Source organism: Dipodomys spectabilis, unplaced genomic scaffold, assembly GCF_019054845.1.
Source record: "Dipodomys spectabilis isolate Male_0828 unplaced genomic scaffold, ASM1905484v1 ptg000227l, whole genome shotgun sequence".
Lineage (NCBI taxonomy): Eukaryota > Metazoa > Chordata > Mammalia > Rodentia > Heteromyidae > Dipodomys > Dipodomys spectabilis.
The window spans coordinates 660,947-686,404 of NW_024870904.1; the positions used below are offsets into that span (position 1 = coordinate 660,947).

At 39.0% G+C, this 25,458-nt stretch overlaps 1 protein-coding gene across 1 annotated transcript; it reads left to right on the forward strand.

Annotated features, from left to right (window-relative positions):
* Positions 1–609: 609 nt before the first annotated feature.
* On the forward strand, positions 610–12,696 carry LOC122123285 (zinc finger protein 2 homolog). The gene is given in 3 exon segments (XM_042697645.1): positions 610–1,526; positions 1,665–1,833; positions 12,583–12,696. Coding segments are annotated over 3 exon segments (1,200 nt in total).
* The last annotated feature ends 12,762 nt before the right edge of the window (positions 12,697–25,458 follow it).

The following is a 25,458-nucleotide window of genomic DNA, read 5'->3' on the forward strand; positions in this document are numbered from 1 at the left end:
GATGTGATTAGCACCTGTCAGGAAAGTCACAATAAATATCTCTCTGAAGTAGCAGTCATGAATAGTAACCCAGGGGAGGAAAAAGTGAGACTTATAAAAAGTTTTAATTTGAGCTCAAAACAGAAGTCAGAACTGATTAAGAATAATGTGAACTCCTTAGGAATGAGGACAGAAAAGGTCACTGGGAATCAGAACATGAGTGTTTTCAGTGAACCTGGTAAGATGTGTGCTGTATATAGTCCTCATTTGTCTTCTATAGTTGAAGAATATAAACAATATAAAAGGTCTTTCACCGAGAAGACACACCCTATTGTCCCTCAGAGAACATACACAGGAAAGAAACCATATGAAAGTAAAATGTGTGGAAAGATTTTCACCAGTAAGGCATATCTTACTGTCCATGAGAGAAGACACCAAAATGAGAATCTTTTTGAATGTAACATGTGTGAAATGTCTTTTACCTTGAAGTCAAACCTAACTCTCCACCAGAGAACGCACACAAGAAAGAATCCTTATGAATGTAACATTTGTGGAAAATCTTTCACCTGGAAGTCAAACCTCACTATCCATGAGAGAACACACACAGAAGAGAAAACTTATGAATGTAACATGTGTGGAAAGTCTTTCGCCAAAAAGGCATGCCTTACTATCCACCAGAGAACACATACTAGAGAGAAACGTTTTGAATGTAACATCTGTGGTAAGTCTTTCACCCAGAAATCAAAGCTTACTGTCCACCAGAGAACACACACAAAAGAAAAACCTTTTGAATGTAACATGTGTGTTAAGTCTTTCACCCAGAAGTCAATTCTCACTGTCCATCAGAGAATACACACAGGAAAGAAACCTTATGAATGTAACATGTGTGGAAAGTCTTTCATCCAGAAGTCACAGCTTACTGTCCACCAGAAAAGACACACAGGCGAGAAACCTTTTGAATGTAACATGTGTAAAATGTCTTTTGCCTGGAAATCAAGCCTTACTGTCCACCAGAGAACACACACAGGAAAGAAACCTTATGAATGTAACCTGTGTGGAAAGTCTTTCACCCAGAAGTCACACCTTATTGTCCACCAGAGAACACACACTGGAAAGAAACCTTATGAATGTAACATGTGTGGAAATTCTTTCACCAAGAAGCCAAACCTTACTGTCCACCAGAGAACACACACAGGACAGAAACCTTATGAATGTAACGTGTGTGGAAAGTCTTTCACCCAGAAGGCACACCTTACTGTCCACCAGAGAACACACACTGGAAAGAAACCTTATGAATGTAACGTGTGTGGAAATTCTTTCACCAAGAAGTCAAACCTTACTGTCCACCAGAGAACACACACAGGAAAGAAACCTTATGAATGTAACGTGTGTGGAAAGTCTTTCACCCAGAAGGCACACCTTACTGTCCACCAGAGAACACACACTGGAAAGAAATCTTATGAATGTAACGTGTGTGGAAAGTCTTTCACCCAGAAGCTACACTTTACTGTCCACCAGAGAACACACACGAGAGAAACCTTATGAATGTAACATGTGTGGAAAGTCTTTCACCAAGAAGTCAAACCTTACTGTCCAACAGAGAACACACACAGGAAAGAAACCTTATCATGTAACGTGTATGGAAAGTCTTTCACCCAGAAGGTACACATTACTGTCCATTAGAGAACACATACAGGAGAGAAACATTATGAATGTAACATGTGTGGAAAGTCTTTCACCAAGAAATCAAACCTTACTGTCCATCAGAAAACAAACACAGGAACGAAACCTTATGAATGTCATATGTGTGGAAAATATTTCAGCCAAGAGCTCCAAGTTACTGTCCATCAGGGAGCACACACAAGAGAGAAATTTTATGAATGTAAGCTATGTGGAAAGTCTTTCACCCAAAACATACACCTTTCTGTGCATCAGAAAAAACCCCACCAGAGAGAAATGTTATGTATATAGCAGGCATGGAAATTCTTTCACCTGGAAGGCACACCATAACATCCATCACAGAACACAAGGAGAGAAACCTTATGAATGCAACCAGTGTGGAAAGACCTGGAGGTCATAGCTTAACACACATAAGTTGATTCACACAAATGAAATAACTTAGGATTGTACCAAATGGGAAAGTCTTTGATCTGTAAGAAAATTAAAATTGCAATACAGAACCTATACAGGATAGAGACCTTATGATATAGCACATGTGGAGTCCTCTAACTACAAGATACAACTGAGGGTTCATCATAGAACACACAAAACACACAGACACACACACACACAAACACACAACCTCACACTCAAAGAGGAGAGAAATCCTATGTAGCAAAAATTAATGGAAAGGTTTTCAAGAAACAGTCCTAACTCAGTTTGCATCAGAGAACAGACACAGGTGAGAAAATACAAATGTAACAATTGTGGAAAGTCCTTTACCAAGTATTCATGGATCCAAGTTCATAGGACACACAGCAGAGTAATCTTAAAAATATTACAAATGTGGAAATCCTTTGATCAGAAAGGAATACCTCATGTTCATCAGAGAACTGACTCACATAGGAGAAAAGAAAGTAGTGCATAGATCATACGTGAAATGACTTTCAATCAGAAGTGAGTCCTCAGCATATGTGAGAGCATAGACAGGTAAGAAATTATGAGTATAGAAAACATTTTGCCAGGAGTCAAATCTGAACAGGTATTAGAGACCTGGACACATGACAGAATCTCTGTAAATATAAACATGAGAGGAAGTCTTTCAACCAGAAGACAACCCTCAGCAAGTATTAGAACATTCACCCAGGAAAGAAACCCATTGTAGGAAAATCTTTGTCAGAAAACCTGTGTAAATTATACAGAGAAATCCTTCATCGCAGAGATAAGCTAGGTGTGATGGAAAACCATTCTTCACTCTTCAACTCTTTTTGAGCCAACATTTCTCACATTTTCATCGTGTTGAGTGGGGATGGTGTCATTCAATATTATCCAAACATGTGGAAATGACCAGTTATAACAAGTAATTCAGAGATTGAAGTTATTAACTTGCATCTTTTATAATAAGGAATGGTATATTAGGGTAATTTGATAATCTCTTCTAAGAAATATGAGGTCTTTCCCTTTGGGACTGGATTCAGATCATCTCCAACATGGTTAGGGGAACAATAGTTGAGTGAAGACTGTTATGATTGGAGGCAAGAACATGAGAGCAACTTTTTTTCTATTGCTCCCTTAAGTCCTCCTCTATTTGTGTGATCCAGCATTACTGTACAAATGACTAACATTCAGTTATTGAATGGAAGATCTACTGGAAGATATTAGTCCTTATTGCAGTACATACATAGTAGTAAATTTTTTCTCGGAGGGGTAACAATGCTCGATAGGAAATGTATTCATGACCTAATTCATATAATTGTATAACCAATTTGTACAGTATCTTTACAATAAAATATATATTATAAAAATATGGTGGATTTATAAAGACAAGAGTCTCAGCATTTTGACTTGGGGGAAAACTTCAAAATATCTTCAGTGCTTGCTGTTTTATTTAATTAATCACTGGTGATGAACAATCACTGGTGATTGATTCACTCTTAGCCCATTTAGTTGTTCTGCTGAGTGAGCTATAATAAAACACCAGTGTGAATGGTGTGTCGCAACTGTGTTATCTCATAGATGGCCAATGTAAGATATGACATTAGTGGAAATAATCAAGCACACAAAGATATTAATCTCACAAAAATTGAAATAAATACTATCTGCCACTTGAGCTACAGCATCACTTCTAGGCCCTGAGAGGAAGGAAAGAAGGAAGGAGAGAAGTGAGAAAGGGAAAGAGGAAGGGAAAGAATGAGGAAGAAGTAAGAAATAAACTATTCAAAAGAAGAATGTTTAATTTTTGGTGAATGGGAGAATTATTCTTTCAGAGGTGTGGCTCAAGAAAAATGGCTTTTACAAAAAGCAAATTCTTGAATTGTTTACAAAACGATAAAGAGGATGTATCATTTTATAAATTGATTTAATATTCAGTAATATTAAGTAAGGAGGTCAGGTGTGGCTGGTGCCTTATTGGCCACATGGTGGACAGTGAGGTCTGGCATCTTGTCTTCATGCAGGGGGAAGGAAATGCCCCATCCATCACTTGCCTCCCAAATGATGGGTGTGGCTGGATCCCTGGAAGCAGGCATGGACATTTGTCTGATATGTTACTCAATCTGTTAGTTCAGTTTGTGGAACTGGGAATTTCCTGTAGCCCTGCCTCCTGCTTAGGCCCTATTTAGGCTGGAGCAGCAGTGACACTAGATGCCATGCCACATGTCTCTGTGATCATGTCCTGTGTCCTGTCTCCTGGCTTGTCTCTGGTCATCCTAGTGTCCCAATTCATCACTCTCTTGGTGCTGATTGGTTTCTTAGTGTAGTTATTATTCTTTTTTTTCCTTTCTGTTCTGTTTCCAAGCTGTCTAAGTGTATTTGTGGACTGCAAGTCTTTGTTACAACAGGCTGCTTGCAGACTGTTAGCTGTGTAATAGACTCCAGTATTCCATCTTCCATAATGTGGCTTCCAACAAATATACTGTCTTCTTTTACAGAAACACAAAAGTTGACCTAACATTAGAATTTCTGGAGCCAAGATAGATGCCATTGTATAGTTATGCAATTAAAGATATCTTGGAAGCATTTAGAAAAAATGTCTGTTACATCAGAAAGTGCTTAATTAGTAAACCAAGACCAAGACTCCAGATCCTATATAAGCCAATCATTCTACATATGTCCAGAGCTGTTTGGTTACATGAAGAGCTCTACTTTCACACTTTCATGAAGGAATTTTTTTTGTTCCAATATCAGGTGTTGAACTCAGGAACTGAGTTGAAGCCAGCGGGAGCTGGCTTCAATGGAGATTCTCTCATCTTGGCCTCCATAAAAGCTAGGAATCAAAGCATGAGCCCTGTGGGCTGTCCTGAAGAAATCTCCCTCTGGGAACAGGAGGCTTGTGGCTTCAACAATTTCAGTATTTCAATTGTTCAAAAATAAAACTCCTCTTTACAGTATTTTCACAATAAAAAAAGAATCCTTAAATCTTGCCTATGATTCCATTTACAAGATAAGGACAGTGGACTTCACATTGTAAGATTTAGCTAGTTGCTCCCTTAACCTCTTCCCTCACACTATTTACCCTTCTGCTTTTTTTTTTGAGGGGGTGGGGTGGGGAGGTCCAGTCTTGTGGCCTGAACTCTGGGCATGGGTGCTGTCCCTCAGCTCTTCAGCTCAAGGCTAGCACTCTACCACTTGAGCCACAGGGCCACTTCCAGCTTTCTTTTTCTTTTTGTTTTTGTGGTGCTGGCGAATTGATCCCTGGACCTCATGCATGAAAGGCAAGTGCTCTAACATTGAACCAACTTCCCAGCCCAACACTTCTACTTATCTACAGAGGCCTAGTAAAAATAAATAGGGGGATTGGGAGGCACCTGTGTGTGCCTTTGGCCTTCCTACTTGTACCACACACACACACACACACACACACACACACACACACACACACCATCAATTTGGAAATCGCTCATTCTCTCATGTTTACAAACTATGCTTTCTGAGAAGGGATGGTTCACAGACTGGAGTCCTACCTAGGCCTGTTATATAGCTCAAATTATGAACCAACATACCACATTCATTTAAAGTATGCCTGATGATAATATTAATGTTTTGTATTATTTTTGTTATTATCATTTGGCCAACACTTTGTTTGAACTCAGAATTTAAGGGACTTAATACTCACTGAATGGGTAAAATACACTTCCTTCTTTTAATTTAAGACCAGTAATTAAAAATGAGCAATTAAACTCCCTCATGTGTGGAATCCTAGCTACTCAGGAAGCTGAAATTAATAGTATTAGTAGGCTATCCCATGCAAAATCTTCATGAAAATGGTATGTTAGCCAATAAAAGCATGGCTCTGGTCATATGTGCCTATCTTTTTTTTACTACCTATGAAAGGTAATTATAAAATTAGTGTGTGGAAAGGACCAGGCAGAGAAGCAAGACCCTAAGGTGAAAAATCAGTGATACAAAAGGGCATCTGGTATAGAAGGTAAAGGAAGCCTCACAAATTTTGGCCCCTGAATTCAACCTGAGGACCAATAATATGATCTGTGTAAACAATACATTCTTCCAAATATTTAGTGGAAGAATTTGGATATGGTTTACAGAATGATAAGTAAACAATCCTTTACCAAGTGATTGCAAAAGGACCTGCATCCTGTAGTGTGGACACCATGAGTCCTGCTTGGATCAAGTAATTAAGATCTCCTGATCTAACAGGGCACTGGTGCTTCACATCAGAATTCTTACTTGCTAAAGAGTATGAAGTTTAAAGATCACAATTGAAAGGCAAACGAGGTAGGATTTGCTGTGAGAGTGTTATGGCCCATTATCATCAAATTTCTTACAAGTAGTGCCGTGAATCAAGTTGATAGACTGTCAACAATTTTGTCCCTTTATTACCGAAGCCCAGGGACAGTACCCAGGCCCTGAGTAGAAAGCACTCCAAGGCCAGGGAAGATATTTTGTAAAATGGATTTTTGGCCCTCGTGCAGAAAAGTTACCATTCTTGTATAAGCCTAAAGTCCTCCATAGGGTATAGTCATTGTGCTCAATTGAAGTTGATTTTCAAATGTCTTATAAGCCAGGGTAATGATAGAATGTCAGGAATAGTTTTGTATCTTTTGTCATGTGAATTCACATACACTTACCTTTATGTTTCTGACTAGTTCATAGGTCCTTGCAGAGGTTCAAGTTACTATGCAGGAAATGTGGTCTACGTCTGTATAGTGCGGAATGAGACCTTCAAAGAAAGAACTCAACATATAAAATGTGGTCAAATATTTCCGTATACTTGAAACAGTATCATATGAAAAGAAGGAATCAAGTAGTGGTGATTTAAGGTCCCAGAATATCATTATATTTGAACGAGAAGACTGTGGTCTCGTGCTGTGTGTACATAGATGTAGGAGAAAAACTCTTTTCAGTCTGAGCTGTTCAGATGTGTTTAAGCATTTTTGTTGTTTTACCCTTTCTGATTGCACTTTATTTCAAGGCCACTCACAGGGGTGAATGACAGGTTATTCAGTTTCAGCTCATTCTAAAAGCTATGTCCTCAGAAGAGAAGTGGTCAGCCATGATGGGTACATATTCACCCTAGACATAATCAATAAGAGTGGGTTAAGTTACACAAGTTTTCAGAATGTCAAGAGTCCTACCACACAGTTCATCCTGTAGCCCTTTTCAAAATTAGGCTTTTTAAGAGTTCTGCCTTTGTATGAAGATTTCAGCTCTAAATTAGATTATTTTCAATAGCCATTCAGTGAATGTTGCTGGATAAAGTATACAAATAAAGTCATATTTATTTTAGAGAAAATTCTGATATCATCAGCAGGGGCAGTTAATATGACTCAAAGTCAGGACCCAGAAGAGTCTGTTCTCCAGAGATCTAAATAGTTAACCAAGAACCTCCAATTCCCAAGCAATCTCCATGCTAATGAGAGAACAAGTTGTTAGGCGAACCCTTGTTTCTTCCTCAGGTTAACCTGGAATGATGCACCTCAGAGTGACTGCAAGGGAAAGAAGCAGGGATACTGAGCATAGTGGGTACTGAACAAGGCTATCATAGGATTTTCACTAGATCCTCAGGCACCACCCAAGGCCCCCTTGCTTTACCTTGAGCACTTATATCTTCATGTTTGTCCAGCTCTAGGTCATTATTCCTCCAATAATTAGCTTAACATTAAGTGTACATATTTTTCTGTTTGCTCAATGAATTGAGAAGTTCTTTTAAAATTCTCTTTCATTTTTCTGGATCACTTACACCCTTGTATGAAGTCCCTGTTATAGAGGTCTCAGTACTTTGAGTAGATGACTACCTGGAGCATCCAAAGCCAACCATCTTTTGGCTCACTTGATTATGAAGTCTGAGCAAAACCCAGCCAAAACTTTATATGTGCATTCTAACTTAAATGTTTGTTACCAAAAGTTTGATGTGCAGACTTCATCTGATGCGGTGGAAGTTGGTTAGGCTCATGGTCTAGGCCAGAACTCAAAATGGAAGGCACAGGAAAGAAAAGTTTGGTAAGGAGCCAGCTGAGGAGAGGAGGGCAGTGCCAAAATCTTCATGCAATAGGCAAACCTGGCAAGCCCCTTGGGACAGGAGTGAGAAGCCCAGAGCAGGGTATGTGCTACCCATCAGTCCACCACCAGCACAGCATGGCAGCTGCAGCATGGGCCAAGGTGCACACGTGTTTCCTGTAGTGCTGACTGTTGACACACGGACCTATCAGAGAAGTCAGTGGCCTAATGTAATAGTCTTGTCCTATGTAGATGATACAATTACTTGTGGACTAGGAGAATTGGTAGTAAAACATTGTTAGATGAACTAGTAAAAATTCTTCAGGATGTGTATGAATGTATGTGCCCTAAGAAGAAAAGAAATTGAAAATAGTTCAGAGAGAACTTCAATGACAAGTGTGTGACTTGAGTGTACAGGAAAATAGATCCATTACTATCACAACAAATAGGTAAAAAAGAAGGGTTTTCTTCACTTATTTTTACCAACCCTTACAAATCCCATTGTGTTCAAAATAATAACAGAAATGTATGTGTTGATGCTTAATGTTGTACAACAGCTAGTTTATAAATGACAGCAGAGTTCTGTGTGCGGTCCATGAACTCTCTGGAAAGGAGGACAATACTATTCAAAGTGAACTTATGTCACTTGTAAGTTTGTCTTTTAAATTCCAGAGGAAGCATTGATTAATTTAAATGAGCAGACTTTTTGTTTTGCTGGTCTTTAAGCTTGAACCCAGGGGTCAGGTGCTGTCCCTGAGCTGCATTTGCTCAAGGGTAGAACTCTACCACTTGAGCCACAGCACCACTTCTGGCTTTTTCTGTGAATGAGAACCTGAGAAATAGAACCCAGCTCCTCTTTCCTGCGATACAAGCACTGTACCACTTAGCTAACTTCCCTGTCCTATAAACAGACTTTTTATGTTAAAAGAAGAAAGAATAGGTTGGTATGTAGTATCCACTTTCCATGTCCAAGTCTGAAGGTTCAACCCCTCAAGTGAAAGGAAGACAGTAGAAAATGGAATGACAGGAAGTATACAGTTACAACTACAAAGCAAAGTAGAAGAACAAAAGCAATGAGACAGTAATTAGGTTTTTGTTTGGGATTGTTTCTTTTTTCTTTCAATTGTTAGCTGTGGGGTTTAAACTCAGGGAGGGCCTGGTATATTCCCTATGCTTTTCACTGAAGGCTGGCATGCTACCACTTCCAGCCAGAATGTCACTTCTAGTTTTCTGGCATTTCATTGGTGATAAGTCACAATGAATTTTCTGCTGATGTGGTGCTGAGGAATGGAACCCAGTGCCTCATGTATGCAAGGCAAGCACTCTACCATTGAGCCACACTCACAGCCGTGTCTCCTTAAAACAGTGTGGTTGGGGCTGGCAATGTGGATTAGTGATAAAGTGCTTGCGTAGCATGCATGGAGCACTAACTTTGATATCTCAGTACCTAATAAACAACAACAGCACCCAAATACCTCTAGAAGCACTGGTGCTGTAGCTGAAATGGTAGAGTGGTAGCCTTCAGCATAATGAATTTCAGAAACAGTTTTCAAGCCCTGAATTCTAGCCCTAGGAATGTCAAACAAGAGCAACAAAAACAAGATGAAATGAGCAAATGAAAACAAAAAAAACCCAAAGTCAGCAAGTTTCATTGATAAACACAACACACAACCACACACATAGACACACATACACAAATACACTTTTATCAAACCATATTCCTCTCCTTTACCATGTCTGCTCACCCTCCCTGCACTAACTGCTACCTACATCCACTGGAGAACTTACTCTGTGTTTCTCTTGTTTTTGCATTCTTAAAATATTTATTGTGAAGATTAAAATATAAAAGTAGTATCAATAGTCATGAGAAAAGTTCCAATCAAAAGTAAAATAAAATAACCATTTTATACATGTTAGTGTGGCCATAGTTTTAAACAAAACAACAAAAATCCTTCCAAAGTCTAACAAAATCTAGGAAAGATGTGACAACAATGTGAACTTGGTGCATTTCTCTCCGGTATGTAAAACTATCAAAGATGGGACAAAAAGTCCTAAAAAGAACTGAATATAGAATTACACAGAAATATTGTCCAGTACTTCTACACTTGTACATAACTTAGGGAAAAACAAAGATTTCTATAAATACCATCAAATATGGACTAAGTTTCAAGAAAGACAAATACCACAAAGAAGTCCAAGAGTATTAACAGAGATTAATTGAACTACTTATAACACACTCAGTCCTGTACAGCAGTCAAAATTATGTTTGACCACACTTTTTCAGCAAATCCATTAAAACTTCATTAGGATAGTCTAATGTTATTTTTGTGGATGTGATGTCTGACAAGATTCTAGGCAACCTTTACCATCCATGAGAACTTACCTCCTAGGTGTCATTGAATCCCAAAAAAGTGAGGCAACATTGTGGTCAAATTAAAAAATGAGAAGCAAACTAAAGCAATTCTGCACTTAACTTAGAAGGCAAGATTTGATCATCTGCTAAATCTACAAGCCATCTTTAGCTTTTTTAGAAACATGTTCCTAAAGATGAATCTTTTTTTTTTCTGTTTTTCAGTCTTGGACACAATTAGGTTCATAACATGGAATGTCAAACAGAGTGAGAAATAAAAGAATCTCATCAGAGATCCTTTCATTCTTTCTTGCTTTAGACAACAAGTAAAGATTCTGGAACCATGGCTTGGAGAGAAGCCAGATGAGAGAGTCAGAAAAGAACCTGTGTGATTTTACCCTAGAAGTTTCTGGTCAGAACATGATAGGTGGGCTGGAAAAGCATAAAGCCTTCTTATGGGAGAAGAAACATTCCTGAATCAAGTAGAGCATTAAAGTCTCCACTAAAGACAAATCCACAGAAGAGTGAAGTCTTATGTATTACTAAACAATATTAACAGAAAATACACTCCAAAATGTAGATCCATAAAATGTAAAAGAACTTATATAGGTATGTGCTTTTGCTTATACTTGTTGGTTGATTACACAGGAAATTCTTTGATCCAGGATTCTGGTTTTTCTTACACTTACCCACAATGGTAATTGTTAATATAAAATGCATGAACTTTGCAGTGACATTCACAAAAAGAGAAAATCAATTCTGTTTACTTCAGTAAGGTGTTTTTGATAGGAACGACGATATGAATCCTTTAAAAGCAGTGTTTGCACATTAGTACTGGGTTTTTCTAATTCACAAGAATGTTTTCTTACTTTGAGAAACTTAAAGAGAATTTATTATAGGCTAAGTGTTCACATTCACAATATTTAAGATGAGGAGTGTTACAACTTTCAAGGTTGGGTATTTTCTGATTATTCTGGGATTTGAACTGTCCAAATCCATATTAGCGACTGAATATCTTGCCTTAAAATTTTCAAGTTTTCTATTTCATATTATTTTTTAGGATATAATCTGAATTTCAAAGAGGACATTGTAACTGGGCTCTCATGTCTAATGGCTGTAATCTTAGCTACTTAGTAGGCTGAGATCTGAGGAAAGTTAGTATTATCCCCTCTTTTGCTCCTCAGCTCCACCCAGACCTGAGCTCCTCCCAGACCTAGATTTTTCCTCCATACTGCTGACCACCCCTCTCTCTAACCACACCTATCTGAGCATGCACCTACCTAACTTCCTGCTCCCCAGCTCCTCTGGCTACCTGAAGAAAGACAGATGCATGTGCTCTGTCTCCTGGGAAATATAGTCCTTCTAGTAAACTCTATAATAATCTTTGTCCTGTGCCTGCTTGTGGTCCCTGGGATACACATGAAGGATCCCTACAAGGATCACAAAATAAATCCATGGGTAAACGGATGTCTGAGACACTTATCTCCAATAAAGTACCCAAAGTAGCTGGATGTCGAGATGTGGCTTACGTATACAACATTATCATTGAACCAAATAATTTCATGGTCATTTTCCAGACCTTGAGTTCAAGAATCAGGACAAGCACACACATATCTAGGGCATTGTATTGTATTCAAATTCTATTTTATCAATTGATTAGGAACACATACACAGGAAGTCTCTCTTTTTTTTTTTTGGTCGGACATGGGGCCTGAACTCTGAGTCTGGGAACTGTTCTTCAGCTCCTAAACTCAGAGCTAGCACTCTACAAGTTGAGCCACAGTGCACTGCAAGCTTTTTTTTACTTATGTGGTTCTGAGGAATCAAACCTGGGACTTATTCATGCAGGCAAGCACTCTACTATTGAATCACTTGCCCCGACAGTCTCACTTATTTTAAGCGATGGAGAATAGGCTAATTATATCAGTGGAAAAATTGTAATGTGTCAGAACAGACATGTAAAGTATATCTGTGGGAGCAACATTTTGAAAGTTTCAAAAGCCATAGGAAGTGCAGAGGGTTAAAAGAGGATGAATATGTTTATATAAGACATTTTCAAGGAATGTTTAAGATTCATTGGCTCCAATTCACAAAAAGCAAGTTTATAAAGTCACATGGGTATGTACCAGAATCTCTAGGTTCAGGAGTATAAGCGCATAACTCCTGACTCTCCTTGTCTAGAGGACCAGAGGTTTGTCAGCCAGTTTCTGGTTCCTGGAGGAACAAGTGCTAATGGCAGCACAAACCTATGAGCCCATAAGATATCATCAAACCCAGACTGGGGAAAGACTCTCCCTAGGATCCTCAGATGGCTTCAAGTTACACCTCCCAAGAAGACAAGCTGGGCTTCTACCTCTTGGCTCTGACCATGGAATGCAAAACTGTACTTAAGAGCAAGTCCAGCAGCAAGGCAAAAGGAAAGAAACCCGAATTTGCAAACTAAAAACACCAACAGTGAGCAAGGAGGCATTGGCCTCTTTTCTTCCCTTTCCTGCAAACACACTTTCAAATGATCTGTGTCTACAATTCCCATAATGGGATGCATTCACCTAGAGGAAGTGGGCCTGCTACAGGGTTTTCACTGGCTCCAGACACTTGGTCCTAAATGTGCATGGATGCATGGGGAACTCTCTCTCCCATCTACGGGAACTAAGGTGAGTTTCTCCTTGAAAAATCAGTTTACCTCCTGAAACTTTGTAAGATCAACCAAAAGAAAGAAATGTATTAGGAGCATTAGATATTTTGGACTTTTAATTCTTAGTTCTATTAATGTAATTGAAGTTATGAGACCCCATGGTTTTGTTTTTATTATTGTTAAAAATGTGTGATATGGTACATATAAATTACGTCCCGTTTGCCTTAAAATTTTGAATATCTCCCTTCTCACATTAAAAGCGTATTTGTACCTATGTGCCAGTGGCTCATGCCTGTAATCCTAGGGACTCAGGAGGTTGAGATCTAAGGATGCTGGTCCAAAGCCAGTTCGAACAGGAAAGTTCATGAGCTTTCTCTCCATTAAACCACCAGAAAAATGGAAGTGGCCTTGTTGCTCAATTGGTGTAGAGCTCACCTTGATCTGAAGGGATCAGGGATAGTGTTCAGGCCAAGGGTTCAAGTCACACAATCAGATATTTACAGCCATTTAACCGATTGATTCTGGGATCATTTCCCCCTGCTCTAATATATATATATATATATATACTGAAATAAGATAGCAGGATTTTAAAGTAGACATACTTTATAATCTTTGAATTAAATTGATTTGTCAAACTCTCCTCATTACTTTCCCAGAAACTCCCAAATTCCATCTATGAAATTTCAAGGAGTTTTTGGTTATTTGTGTCTGAAGTTTCCTTTCCTTAAAAAGTTTTTTTCCCTGGTTTTGTTGTTGGTCCTGTGGCTTGAACTCAGAGCATGGGCACTGTCTGTGAGCATTTGCTATGCTCTACTTGCCTTTCTTTTATCAATTGCTTCAGTGAACTAGTGAAAAGTTTCCTCCCAGGGTTTCTTAGAAAATGGTACTCCTTCCCAAGACTTCAAAAAATGGTTGTGTAGGAAGATTAGGTTGAATATGGGTGGAGGTATAGTTTAGGGTAGGTCTATATTCATGTGAAGCTTGATCACTTGCTCCAAACCAGTCTGTTTTTACTTTTCTGTTTTGCATACCCCATTTTGTTTTGATTTTCTACCTCTTCTCTGATCCTAGAAGTTTCTGGAAGCAACTGTAGGCTACATATCTAGGGGTCCTCAGACTTGTCTTCCCAGACTATGTCCATTACACTGTGGAATAAACCTTTTGCCTCTCTCCCTCATATCAGACATCCTAAGCTGTCTCTGAATGATTTGTTGTGATTGTTGATGATCCTTTCCCCACATCATGACTGGGAATGATTGTGTAGGAAATATTCATGCCTGATATTCAGTCCTCCAGTGCATAGGTTCTCCATGCCTCTTTTAGTGGACCTGAGTTATTCCTCATGAAAATGGAGATAATGAGGCACATTTGGATGTATAGACGGCAACATTGGAGCACCTATAAAATATGAAGCAAAAAGAATTCTTTCTTTCTGTAAAAGTTAAAAGTAAGTTCCTGAGAGGCAAGGAGATAAGGATCAGGTAAAAATGGCTGCTTCCTAAACTAACTGTGTCACATAGTTTTCATTGTTCAAGGTAACATTTTTCAAACACTCATTTCTAAGTATTATGTTTATTGTACTAGTATAAATAGAATTTACTTCCTACATTATTTTTGAATTGTTCATTGCTCAAAGACTTGTCTCACTATTTGTTATACAAATATTATGTCCTCTTCTTGCATTGATCTCAATTATTGAGTGTTGTAGATCCTGAGGTAGAAGGTACAAGTATGGAAAGGTATTCAGGGATAGATTATGGCTCTGACTTCCTCTGGAAGAAAAGGTGAATGAATGGAAATATGGAGCTTATGCATAGCACTTGTAGAATTCATTTGTCAGGAGATGTGGTGCTTCCCACTTGGGTTCCAGTATTCCTAGAGATTCCTTTGTTGGTAATGATCCACCACCATGGAGGGCCTGTGGATTTCACTTCTTGTCCACTGTTCTGGTGTTAGGAGCATCCCAATATTCACTGCAGGACTGCTTTCAGAGGAGTGACGTGATCAGTGGTAACTTACTGGACCTCATGTTTGTCAGCCTGTGTGGACAAGCTCACCCTGACATTGTAGACTGGATGCTGCCTTGAGGCCTATTTGCATGAATACCTGTCTTGATTCCATACCTCTGCTTCAGAGACCTGTTTTGTTTCATGATTCCTTGATCACTTACAGTGCAAGCTTGTGTTATGTATCTGTACACGCTGGTAGTTGAGCTGCGTATTATTTTCACGGATGGGCTGTTGTTTCATGCCTCTTGAAGGAACAATTGTAGTTTCACTAACCTTATAAATCCTCTGAGATTACTATTCAATTACCTTGACTTATGTTGCCTGTTTAGTTGATAGAACAATTATGGTAGATTAAGTTTGGGTCTCTGTTTGCTATTGAGCTTTAGAGGCCTCTTAGCCATTGCTGCCAATTTTTGGGAATATTGGTTGCCAACCTTATTGTACCCCAACTCTTCTTGCTAGTGCTACTACTTCTGCTGTGAACCTTATGCAAACCATATATACAGCACAACATGTTAATTCTTTAGCTTGATAAATTTCTGGTGCCCTGGGATGCAGGTGGAGTAGATAAAAAGATTGTGATATGTTTTATGATTTGGAAACAGCAATGATATATGTTGATAATCAGGTGGACCTGCTAACGATGTGGTTAAAAATGATGTGTCAGGCTAATGGTCAGTACATCTGTGTTGTTCTTCTTAAATATGATGGAAATATGACTTGGACAACTATCCAGTGACATATTTGAGGAATCTGGTCCGTTGATAATTTAAGCTTAGACATTATGCAGCTTCAGGGTCAGATATCTGATATTGGTCACTCCACCCTATAGGTAGCACACCCCCAGAATTAGCTGCATCACTTCTCCATTACCTGCAGGGATTCAACCTGGATAATAACACACCTTTTGCTATATCTTAGGTATTTGGCTCTTTCTTCTTTTCGTATGCCTTTTTCTTCCATTCTTCCTGAGATATATGATCTGCTGCTTTTTCAAGGTTCAGGCTGATAGACACTTGCTCAATTTACAAAATGATAAAGGAGAGACATTGGAGACCCAGAGGTGCCAGGAGCTGGCAAGGTGTGAGCAAAATCTCCACAACCACTGCCCTATTCATAGGAGGAAGTTTCCCTATTACTTCTGGCCTTGCAGGCTTACCTGTAGAAATTTGGTGGACAAAGGTTGAACTAGAATGAGGAAGGATGCATATGATCTGCACTTGCTGGCACATTGGGTCCTAGAAAAATGTGATGCAAGCATTGTGCACATAGAGAAAATGTCTATAGCTAAGGTCATTGCTAGAATAAAGAGAAATTCTTCATTGGTCTTGTCTCTGTCTCTTCCATTATCATCCCCTTGTTCTTCTGGAGCACTGCTGGAGTTGTGGCTGGCCCCAGCAGTGGTAGTATGCTTACCTAGCATGCATGAAGCCCTGGGTTCAAGTCCTCAGTACCACATAGAGAGAAAAAGCAGAATGTGGAAATGTGGCTCAGTAGTAGTGTGCTAGTCTTGAGCAAAAGAAGTTCAGTGACAGTGTCCATGCACTGAGTTCAAGCCCAGGGTTGGGACATAAAACACAAGAATGTGTGTGCTGGGTGCTGGAGCCTCATGTCTGTAATCCTCACTTTTCAATAGGCTGAAACTGAGGATCCCAGTACAAAGTCAGACTGGCCAGCAACATGTGTGAGACACTTACCTCCAGTGACCACTAAAAATCCGGAAGTGTGTTGTGGCTCACATGGTAGAGCACTTGAGCTCAGTGATGGTTCCCAGGCTCAGAGTACAAGTGCCATGACCAAACAACAAACAAAAAAAGGATAAAAGTATAAATAAATGCATCAGAAATATAGGCTTGAAAAGTGAAAACTACACTTCACAGATAGTCTTGGAAGCACTCCAGTGTTTTCTGATCCTTTTCTCCTTGCCTCTTAGGAATTAACTTTTACAGAATGAAATTAGGTTTTCTTTATATTATTAGAGGTTCTTTTAAGTTGAAGTCTATAATCCAAATATGGTCTTTGATTCCCATTTTTCATGAGGAATAGTTCAGCTCCACAAAATGGACATGCAAAACCCATACACTGGAGAAATAAAATCAGGTAAGAAAGTTTCCAATCCAATCCATCCCAATTATGTTGTTTGTAAAGGATCACCAAAAATCACAATAAACTTTAGGAGACAAGTATAAGATCTCAGATTGTGAGAGAAAGAGAGAGAGAGAGAGAGAGAGAGAGAGAGAGAGAGAGAGAGAGAGAGAGAGAGAGAGAGAGAGAGAGAGAGAGAGACTTCCAGACCCTGGGGTGCCTGCAGGAGCAGGCAAAATGTGAGCAAAAGCTTCAGGGCCATTGACTCCCACCTTCAGGACTGCAAGTCCTTGCCCTTTATGGTTTGAGGAAGTGTGTGTTCTAGCTGATTGGCCTTGGGCTTTAAGTGAAGGGAGGCTTTGGTTGAAAACATAGATTGAAATAGAATGAGGAAAGAAGTGTGCTGTTTGCCCGTATTGACAGAGTGGGCTTAGACCAATATTACACAAGCATTTGAGAGACATAGCAGAATTGTGCCATCAGCCCACTCTCTGTCTCCTTAATTATCATCCCATTGGCCCACAGAAGTCTTGCTTGTGCTCTGATGAGACTGCGGCAGGAGACAAAAGATTTATTCCACAGCTTAATGGATAAGATTTGAGAAGACAAGTCTGAGGTCCCCTAGATATGTAGCCTAAAGCTACTGAGAGGAACTTTAAGTTTCAGAGAGGAGGTAAGAATATTAAAGAGATTTTCACATGCAAATATGAAAAGACAAAATCAGACTGGTTTGCAAGTGATTAAGCTTCACATCAACATAGACCTACCCTAAACTTCACTCTTCTACACACCTGCATTCATTCTGACCCCCAAATCACTCTCTTTGTAGGAAAATCAGGGTAATGTGCCATGTGCTTAAGAATCCCTGTGAGGAAACTTTTCACTACTTACCTGAAGAAATTATTAAAGGACATGCAAATAGAGCACAGCAAATGCTCACAGGTAGTGCACAAGCTCTGAGTTCAAGCCACAGGACCAATAGCAAAAACAACAATCATAACACCCTTAGATGAAAAGCAAACTTCAGAAACAATCTCAAAGTCCTTTCGATTTAATAAATAGAATTGGGGATTTTCTGAAAAATTAATTGTTAAATTTTTGCGAAATCCAAATCAACCGAAGGATTATGCTGCATATCCACTTTGTACATCACAGCAATGGGAATTGACCTGGTATAAGTTCAGTGTCTGTGAGTACCTTTGTAAGATGAGAGGGGAGGTATTAAACAAGTTAAGGAGAAAAAGAGATATAATTTACATTCAGCAGAACACAGGAATGGAACAAGAAGAAATGTATGAGCAACACAGCCACATAAACTCAATTTCATTATTAGAACTAAGAACCAAACAGTCAATGCATGCACTTGTCCCCATATATTTATCTTTTGTGGCGGGGTTCAGAAAGGAAATAGTGTTTTTCAAGTAATATTCAGCTTAGCTCCTACAGCAGGGAGAGAAAGTCCCACTGCATTCAAGCACTCTTGTGACAAGGGTGGTGCCGGGCATTGTGGGAATTGTAGTCTCCAAGAAGGACATTTTCTTTGAAAGTCCTGGGTTGTTTTTGTTGTTTTGGAGGGCAGAAGATCGTTTTGCGCAGGTGTCTCCCCACCCACCACGGGCATTTTAAGTCGGCTTCTTCTGGGTTCTTTCCCTTTGCCTTGCTGCTGGAAGTGCCCTGAAGTAAAGTTTGGACTTCCATAGGTGGCAGCCACAATGCCCACACCCAGCTCTGGGCAGTGGAGCTTGGGAGCTGTAACTTGAAGGAATCTCAGGCTTTGGAACTGATGTCAGGTAGGTACTGTGCGATTGCTGCGGGAGTCTCCCCTCCACGGATTTCTTTTTATTTTTCTGTTTCTGTTTGGTCGTTGGTGTGGCTTAAACTCTGGGCCTGCAAGCACCATTCCTGAGCTCGTCAGCTCAAAGCGAGAGCATTATGCTTCAGTTAAAGCTCCTACTGCCCCCTCCACACTTTTCTCCAGTCTGGAGTTGATAATTTGCTTGAGGTTCAGGAGTTTGTGCTGTCATTAGGCTCTGGGCCCTGAGGTGCAAGAACCTGGTTCCCAAATATCTGAGAGCAAGCTGGGTGATTCTGCAGATGAGGAGAGCCCAAAAGCTGTGCATTTGTCCTCCAAGACCAAGGGATTCTTCTATTAACCCATATGACTTTATTTGCTTTGCCTAGGTTTAAGAGGAGTAGAGGAAGAAGTCTAGTGAAATTGTAAGGTGTATGCCTGCGTTGAGTCTTCTTACATTGAAGTTGAATTTATTGCTTCTGTGTTGTTTCTCCTAGAGATATTTTAATGTGCTTGGCTTGAGTTTTTAATCTCCTGGCTTGATTTCACACCTGTTTGTATTCCACTCTGTTTCTAGAGACAGTTGTACATGGGATATTGGATATTGGTCCTATTTTTAGGAATGAAGCCTAGCAATGTTTGAAGCAGAGCACCCTATGAATAGGAATCTCCATCATAAATGGACAGACCCTGTCAATTCTGAGAAGCCCTAAAGAGAAAAACAGAAAAGCACAGGAAGGGGAAGATGTTGCTAGCTTCCTTTGCTTTATGCAAAAATTGTTGCTACTTCCCTGAGCACCAGATTCACGTGGTACTCTTTCCTACACCACTCTCAATCACTTTGTGTTGTTGCAAGATTTAAACTAATTTCTAGGAGGCGTGATGGGCTGGATTGAGGAATAAGCCAGAGCATAGTTATCAAAGGATATCTGAGGGTGTGGTTTGGGATGTTGGAATAATTGTTATGACTGAAAGTATCTATTCATGTAGTAATCCCTAATCCTCTTCTTGCTAATTTATTCAGCCTGTTACCACTATTATTTTTAGTATGTCATCATGCAAACTTACATTAAGTGTGCCATCTATGGATTTGCTAATGCTAGCTCTAATCAGTTGGTTGTGCCTGGTAGTACAGAAAGTGTTGGTCTGGGACATGTGGCCTAAAAAGAAAATTCACAGAAGAAAACTTGAGGTAATATGTCTTACTCAACTGTAGGTGTTACTTATCTTCAGGTGTGTCACGCCTATATCGATTATTTTATGTTGTATCTTTAGGATGGCCAAGGTTCTTCGTATGACTGTTTAGGGAAATGAACATTAGGGACTTCTCAAACCTGGGTTACCTCATCTTTACTCATGTCCCTTTGGACAAAGCATTTTAAATGGCAAATTGCTAATCATTGCATATGTGTACAATGGTTAGAGTGAAATGTGCCATTTGACACCCGTTATTGAAATAGCATAACATAAGAAATATATTCTATATACATTTTTCTATCTAACTTTGGGTGAAAATTACTGAGTTACATCATACATGCTTTCCATGGTGTTTAAATATGTAAATGAATGAGGTAGAACACAAAATCCAAGGATTCCTAGGATACTTTTGCATTAAAAAAGCAGTTCATAGGCTGGAAAGGTAGCTCAGTGGTAGAGTATTTGCCTTGCATGCATAAGGCCCTGGGTTCGATTCCTCAGCACCACATAAGCAGAAAAGGCTGGAAGTGGTGCTGTGGTCAAGTGGTAGAGCACTAGCCTTTAGCTGAAGAGCTGAGGCAAGCACCCAGGCCCAGGGTTCAGGCACCATGACTGGCAAAAAAAATAAAAAAGGAAAAAAAAGCAGTTCATACATCCTGAAGTATATTCACTAATAACGAATGACTTTTAGTGGAAATATATGTTTTTTCTTTCAATTATTCAATAATTTCAGTGGGAACATTAATTTTTTCCAATTTAGTGTGTACATAAATATATAAATTAGTAGGTTTAATAATATCTATTTATCAGGAAATGGGCTGGATTTGTGTTTATTGGACACTTTAGTGCTCTGCCTAAGACATTAAAAATTCTTCGCTTATAGGAAGGCTTTAAGTTTTCACAATAAAAAAATAAATAAAAATTAATAAAAGAAGGCTTTACAGTTTTCCAGTCCATGTATCATGTTTGCAATAGGAAATTCTGGGCCCCAAATCTCACAGATTCATTTCTGAATGCATCATTTCCCTTAAATCCCAGCCATGCTTCCAGAATCTTCTGCTCATTGTCAGCAGCAAGACAGAATGAATGGATCTCTGGTGAGTTGATTTTTTTTATTTTTCATTGGTTTTCCATTCCACTATATCAACCTAAAGATGTCCCAGAATTAAAAACAATACCAACCATACAGATTCAGCCTCAGTAACATTTTCATAAATCAGATAAAGAATGCTTGTAAATTAGCAGATAAAGATTGCTTGTAGGTTTAGCAGATTGAATGGTTATATTCTAAGTTGAATTCAGATTGGCTTCAGAATGTCTAGGTTTCAACTTGTCATAAAATGTAGTCACACCTGTTATGTGATGTAATGACACAGAGCAGGTTACTTCTCATGGAAGGTGAAGGATAGATTGCCACCAGATCACTTCCTCATGAGTAACATTAAACTATCTCAATGAAATTTTCCTGGAATTGCTGAAATAGAGTGGTCATGTACACCTTCGTGTGTTCTTAAGGAATGATTAACCTATATGTACTTAAATTACTCTCCATATATAGTTCTTGGACTGCTTCATGGTCTTGGTCTTACTTAAAACTTAGCCTGTATTTGTTGCTAAGCTTTATGGTCTTTCTGCACATTCCTGTTTGTTTTCTAAAGTATTCTGACAAGATTTCTTTCCTCTATTTTCTCTCTCTATTTTTGATTTTCTACTCACTAGTGTTGGTTATTTTTCTTACTCTCTCTTTGTATCTATCTTTTATCATTTTTTTCTTTTTTCAATCCCTCTTTCCTCCATATGTGTCTCAGTTGTTTCTTTCATCAAATGATCTATCTGGAACAAGATTTTCTTAGTGATCAGCTTTATGTTGCTGACATGGCTCTTAGGATTGACATTTTTCTTACCCATCATATAGGAAAATTGTTGCCTAGAGAGTTCTACAGGATTCCAGAAACAAAGAAAATTAGAGAAACACAAAAACATAAACAGATAGACTTAGGAAAAACCAGGGTTCTGCAGGCTCTTTGGCACTTTGTCCCTGGGTGCCAGCAAGCTAGCATAGTTTCTTGAGTTCACATAGGGAAGATTACCATTGATAACATGCAAAAATGAAGTATCTATATTAATAGTACAATCAGAGCCAAAACAGGTTGTGAGGAAAACATGTTTCCTTATTCTCCTAAGACAGAAGACTGACGTCAAGAGAAAATGCAGACATGGAGTTCACCTTACCTAGCCGTCAAGGTCAACAGCACCTGTTTCAGATGCTATCTTTCCAACAGTATGGAAAAGGCCTGTACTCCAGTCTCTTAACCCTCTCCAGAATTCTCTTTTAACCCTTCTGTGGCCAGCTCTCAGTTCTCTCAGTGCTGTCAGGCTGGAATTCCAACCTCTCAAACCTTTTCCCCTTCAGCTCAACTTCAGAGTTCCCTACAGAAAAGTACTTCCTTCTACCAATTGATACACTACAAGAAAATCTGTTTTCTCCTGATTTTGTGTTGGTCTAACTTCATTTGACGTGGTATTCAGTTTTGTTTTTCCTTCCCACTACTTTTGAATATTTTAATTCACTGCCAGTATAAGATTGGAACTAGTGTTGAAAAAAAATAATACAGTGACAAGATGTTCTCTATTAGAAATATCACTTGTCACAACATCTCACAGATGTTTGCTCACTTATTGATTTTGATCTCTGAGGTATTTCACTATTAAACAGCACAAGTGAAAATATAAGCTTAGAGATCTACTGGAGAAAGAACTCAGGAATATGTGATGCATGTGAACATTTGGTCATATTTATCATTTTTGTCATCTTGAGTGTCCCTTGAGCCTCTCTATATTTGCCTTCACCTTCCATGAAGGCCTATTAAAATGAAAACTTTGTCAAGGAACATTTTTTTCCCTCCCACCTTTATTTTGTATTGTAGAATGTAGGCAAAGTTTACAAAATTTCATGGTAGCAGTTCTTTTTTACATGGGAAGGAAATATCAGGGTATCTATGACCATATGTCAATAATTAGCATTTAAACCAAACATGGTAAACCACGGATATTTTTATGTGGGAACTCAATTAAATCTTATAAGGGCCTAATCAAGTATTAGTTACTTTCTGGAGTACTGTTACTGTTTTTTTTTTTTTTAATATTCATGTGGACACTGCTTTTCATAGATCTAGCCATGTTCTATGTTCTGTATTCCATGTGATATCCTGAATGTGTGCTGCTTGCTTTTGAGAGTACTTGTTAGTAGAAGGTCTAAATAGGATTTATGGTGAAGCAGTATGTGTCAAACAGGAAAAATATTGGTTTAATTCATTTTTACCCTGGTATGTACTGAAATTTTATCAAAAATGATAATATAATTTTTCAGACACCTCCTTAGACTTAATGTTATCATGCCAGATTATTGTCTCCTTAGAGTTTTTATCTTGTCTCTATTGCTAGCAGCAGAAATATGTTTGCATGCATTATGGAAACTGTAATTTTTTTATTGGTCTTGGGGCTTGAATTCTGGGTCTCGTTGTTTTCCCTCAGCTCTTCAGGTTAAGGTGAGTGCTACCACTTGAGTGACAGTGCTACTTTCATTTTCTGGTGGTTTATTGGAGATAAGTGTCTCCTGGACTTTCCTGCCTGGGCTGGCCTTGAACCTTGATCCTCAGACCTCAGCCTCCTGAATAGCTAGGATTACAGGCATAAGCCACCAGCGCCCTGCAAATCTGTGTATTTTCATGACCAGGTTTATGTATTGTCAAATATTTCTAGTTTGGTATTTAATTCTCCTAGTGAATAGATAACAAAGGTAGCTGCAAACATTTTATGTAAGACAAAAGCATACTTGCAGCATAATGAAATTCCAGGTTGGAATTCTCATAACCCAGGTCTAATTTCTTGATGGAAATGTGCCATTACAGAAGCTGATGTCATTTGATGATGTGGCTGTGAACTTCACCTGGAAGGAGTGGCAGGATCTGGATCCTGGTCAGAGAACACTTCATAGAGATGTAATGCTGGAGACTTATAGCAACCTCATGTCCTTGGGTGAGCAAAGGTTATTTTAACTTGGAAGATCAAGTGCTTTTATTTTAGTAGACATTAGACTATTTATGTTCTTTAGGGAGAAGATTCCAGTCCATTCCAAGATGAAAAACTGCTAGTATATAAGCCAGTCAAATTTGAGTCTGAGAGCTTGGTGTTGTTTGTCTTTCACACTAGTGCTTGAGCCACCATTCTATTTTCACTCTTGTTTTGGGGTATATTCTGAGTTTCTGTGCCCAGGTTCGTTTCAAGCCTTACTCTTCTGATCTCACCTCCTAACTGTAGGATTACAGGTGTAAGCATTTGGACCATTACAATTTCTAAAAAAAAAAAAAAAGTTTCTAGGCCATGGGAAGTGTTATTTTTTTCTAAGAGAAAGTTCAACTTCATTATATGTAACACAAGAGCTAATTTTATTCTCGTTCTTTAAGAAGGCAAATCAATAGTTGGACAAAAGTTCTAAGCTATAATCCACTAATAGGAGACTGACTTCCCAGACTTGGGTAATTATTATAGGTGGATCTACAGTCTAGAATAGAACATACATTACTACTGACAGTATGCTCTGGAAATCAATAAGTAAAAGTGTGTATTTGTAAGCCAAACCTGCTACAGGGTTTAGTGCTTCAAGCTACCAATCCTAGATACTCTGGAGGCTGACATCTGAAGGTTTCAGTTTGAAACCAGCAGCTGTAGAAAAATGACCATGAGACTCTTATCTCCAATTAACCATTCAAAAACTAGAAATGTAGCCAAGACTCAAACTAGTAGAATGCTAGCTTTTAGCAAAAGAGCTGAGTTCAAGCCACACAGTTAGCAAAATAAACCCAAAGCTGGATGCTACTCCACCATGGAGCTGTTAAGAATTGAGAAACCATGGGCTGGGAAGGTGGCTCAGTGGCAGAGGAATTGCCTTCCATGCATGAGGCCCTGTGTTGGATTCCTCAGCACCACATAAGCAGAAAAAAAAAGCCGGAATTGGCTATGTGGCTCATGTGATACAGTGCTAGCCTTGAGCTGAAGATATGCCGGGCAGTGCCGAGAACCAGAGTTTAGGACCCTGAACTGGACCCCCCAACCCCCAAAATACAATTGAGAAACCAGATTTAGGAGCAACCTTGTGAACAGGATGTCTGCGACCTTACATTAATGATGACCCAGCAAGATCAATAATTCTCCAGTATTTCTTAATCATAGGACACTGTGTTCCTAAACCTAAATTGATTGTGATGCTGGAACAAGGTGCAGATCCATGGATAAG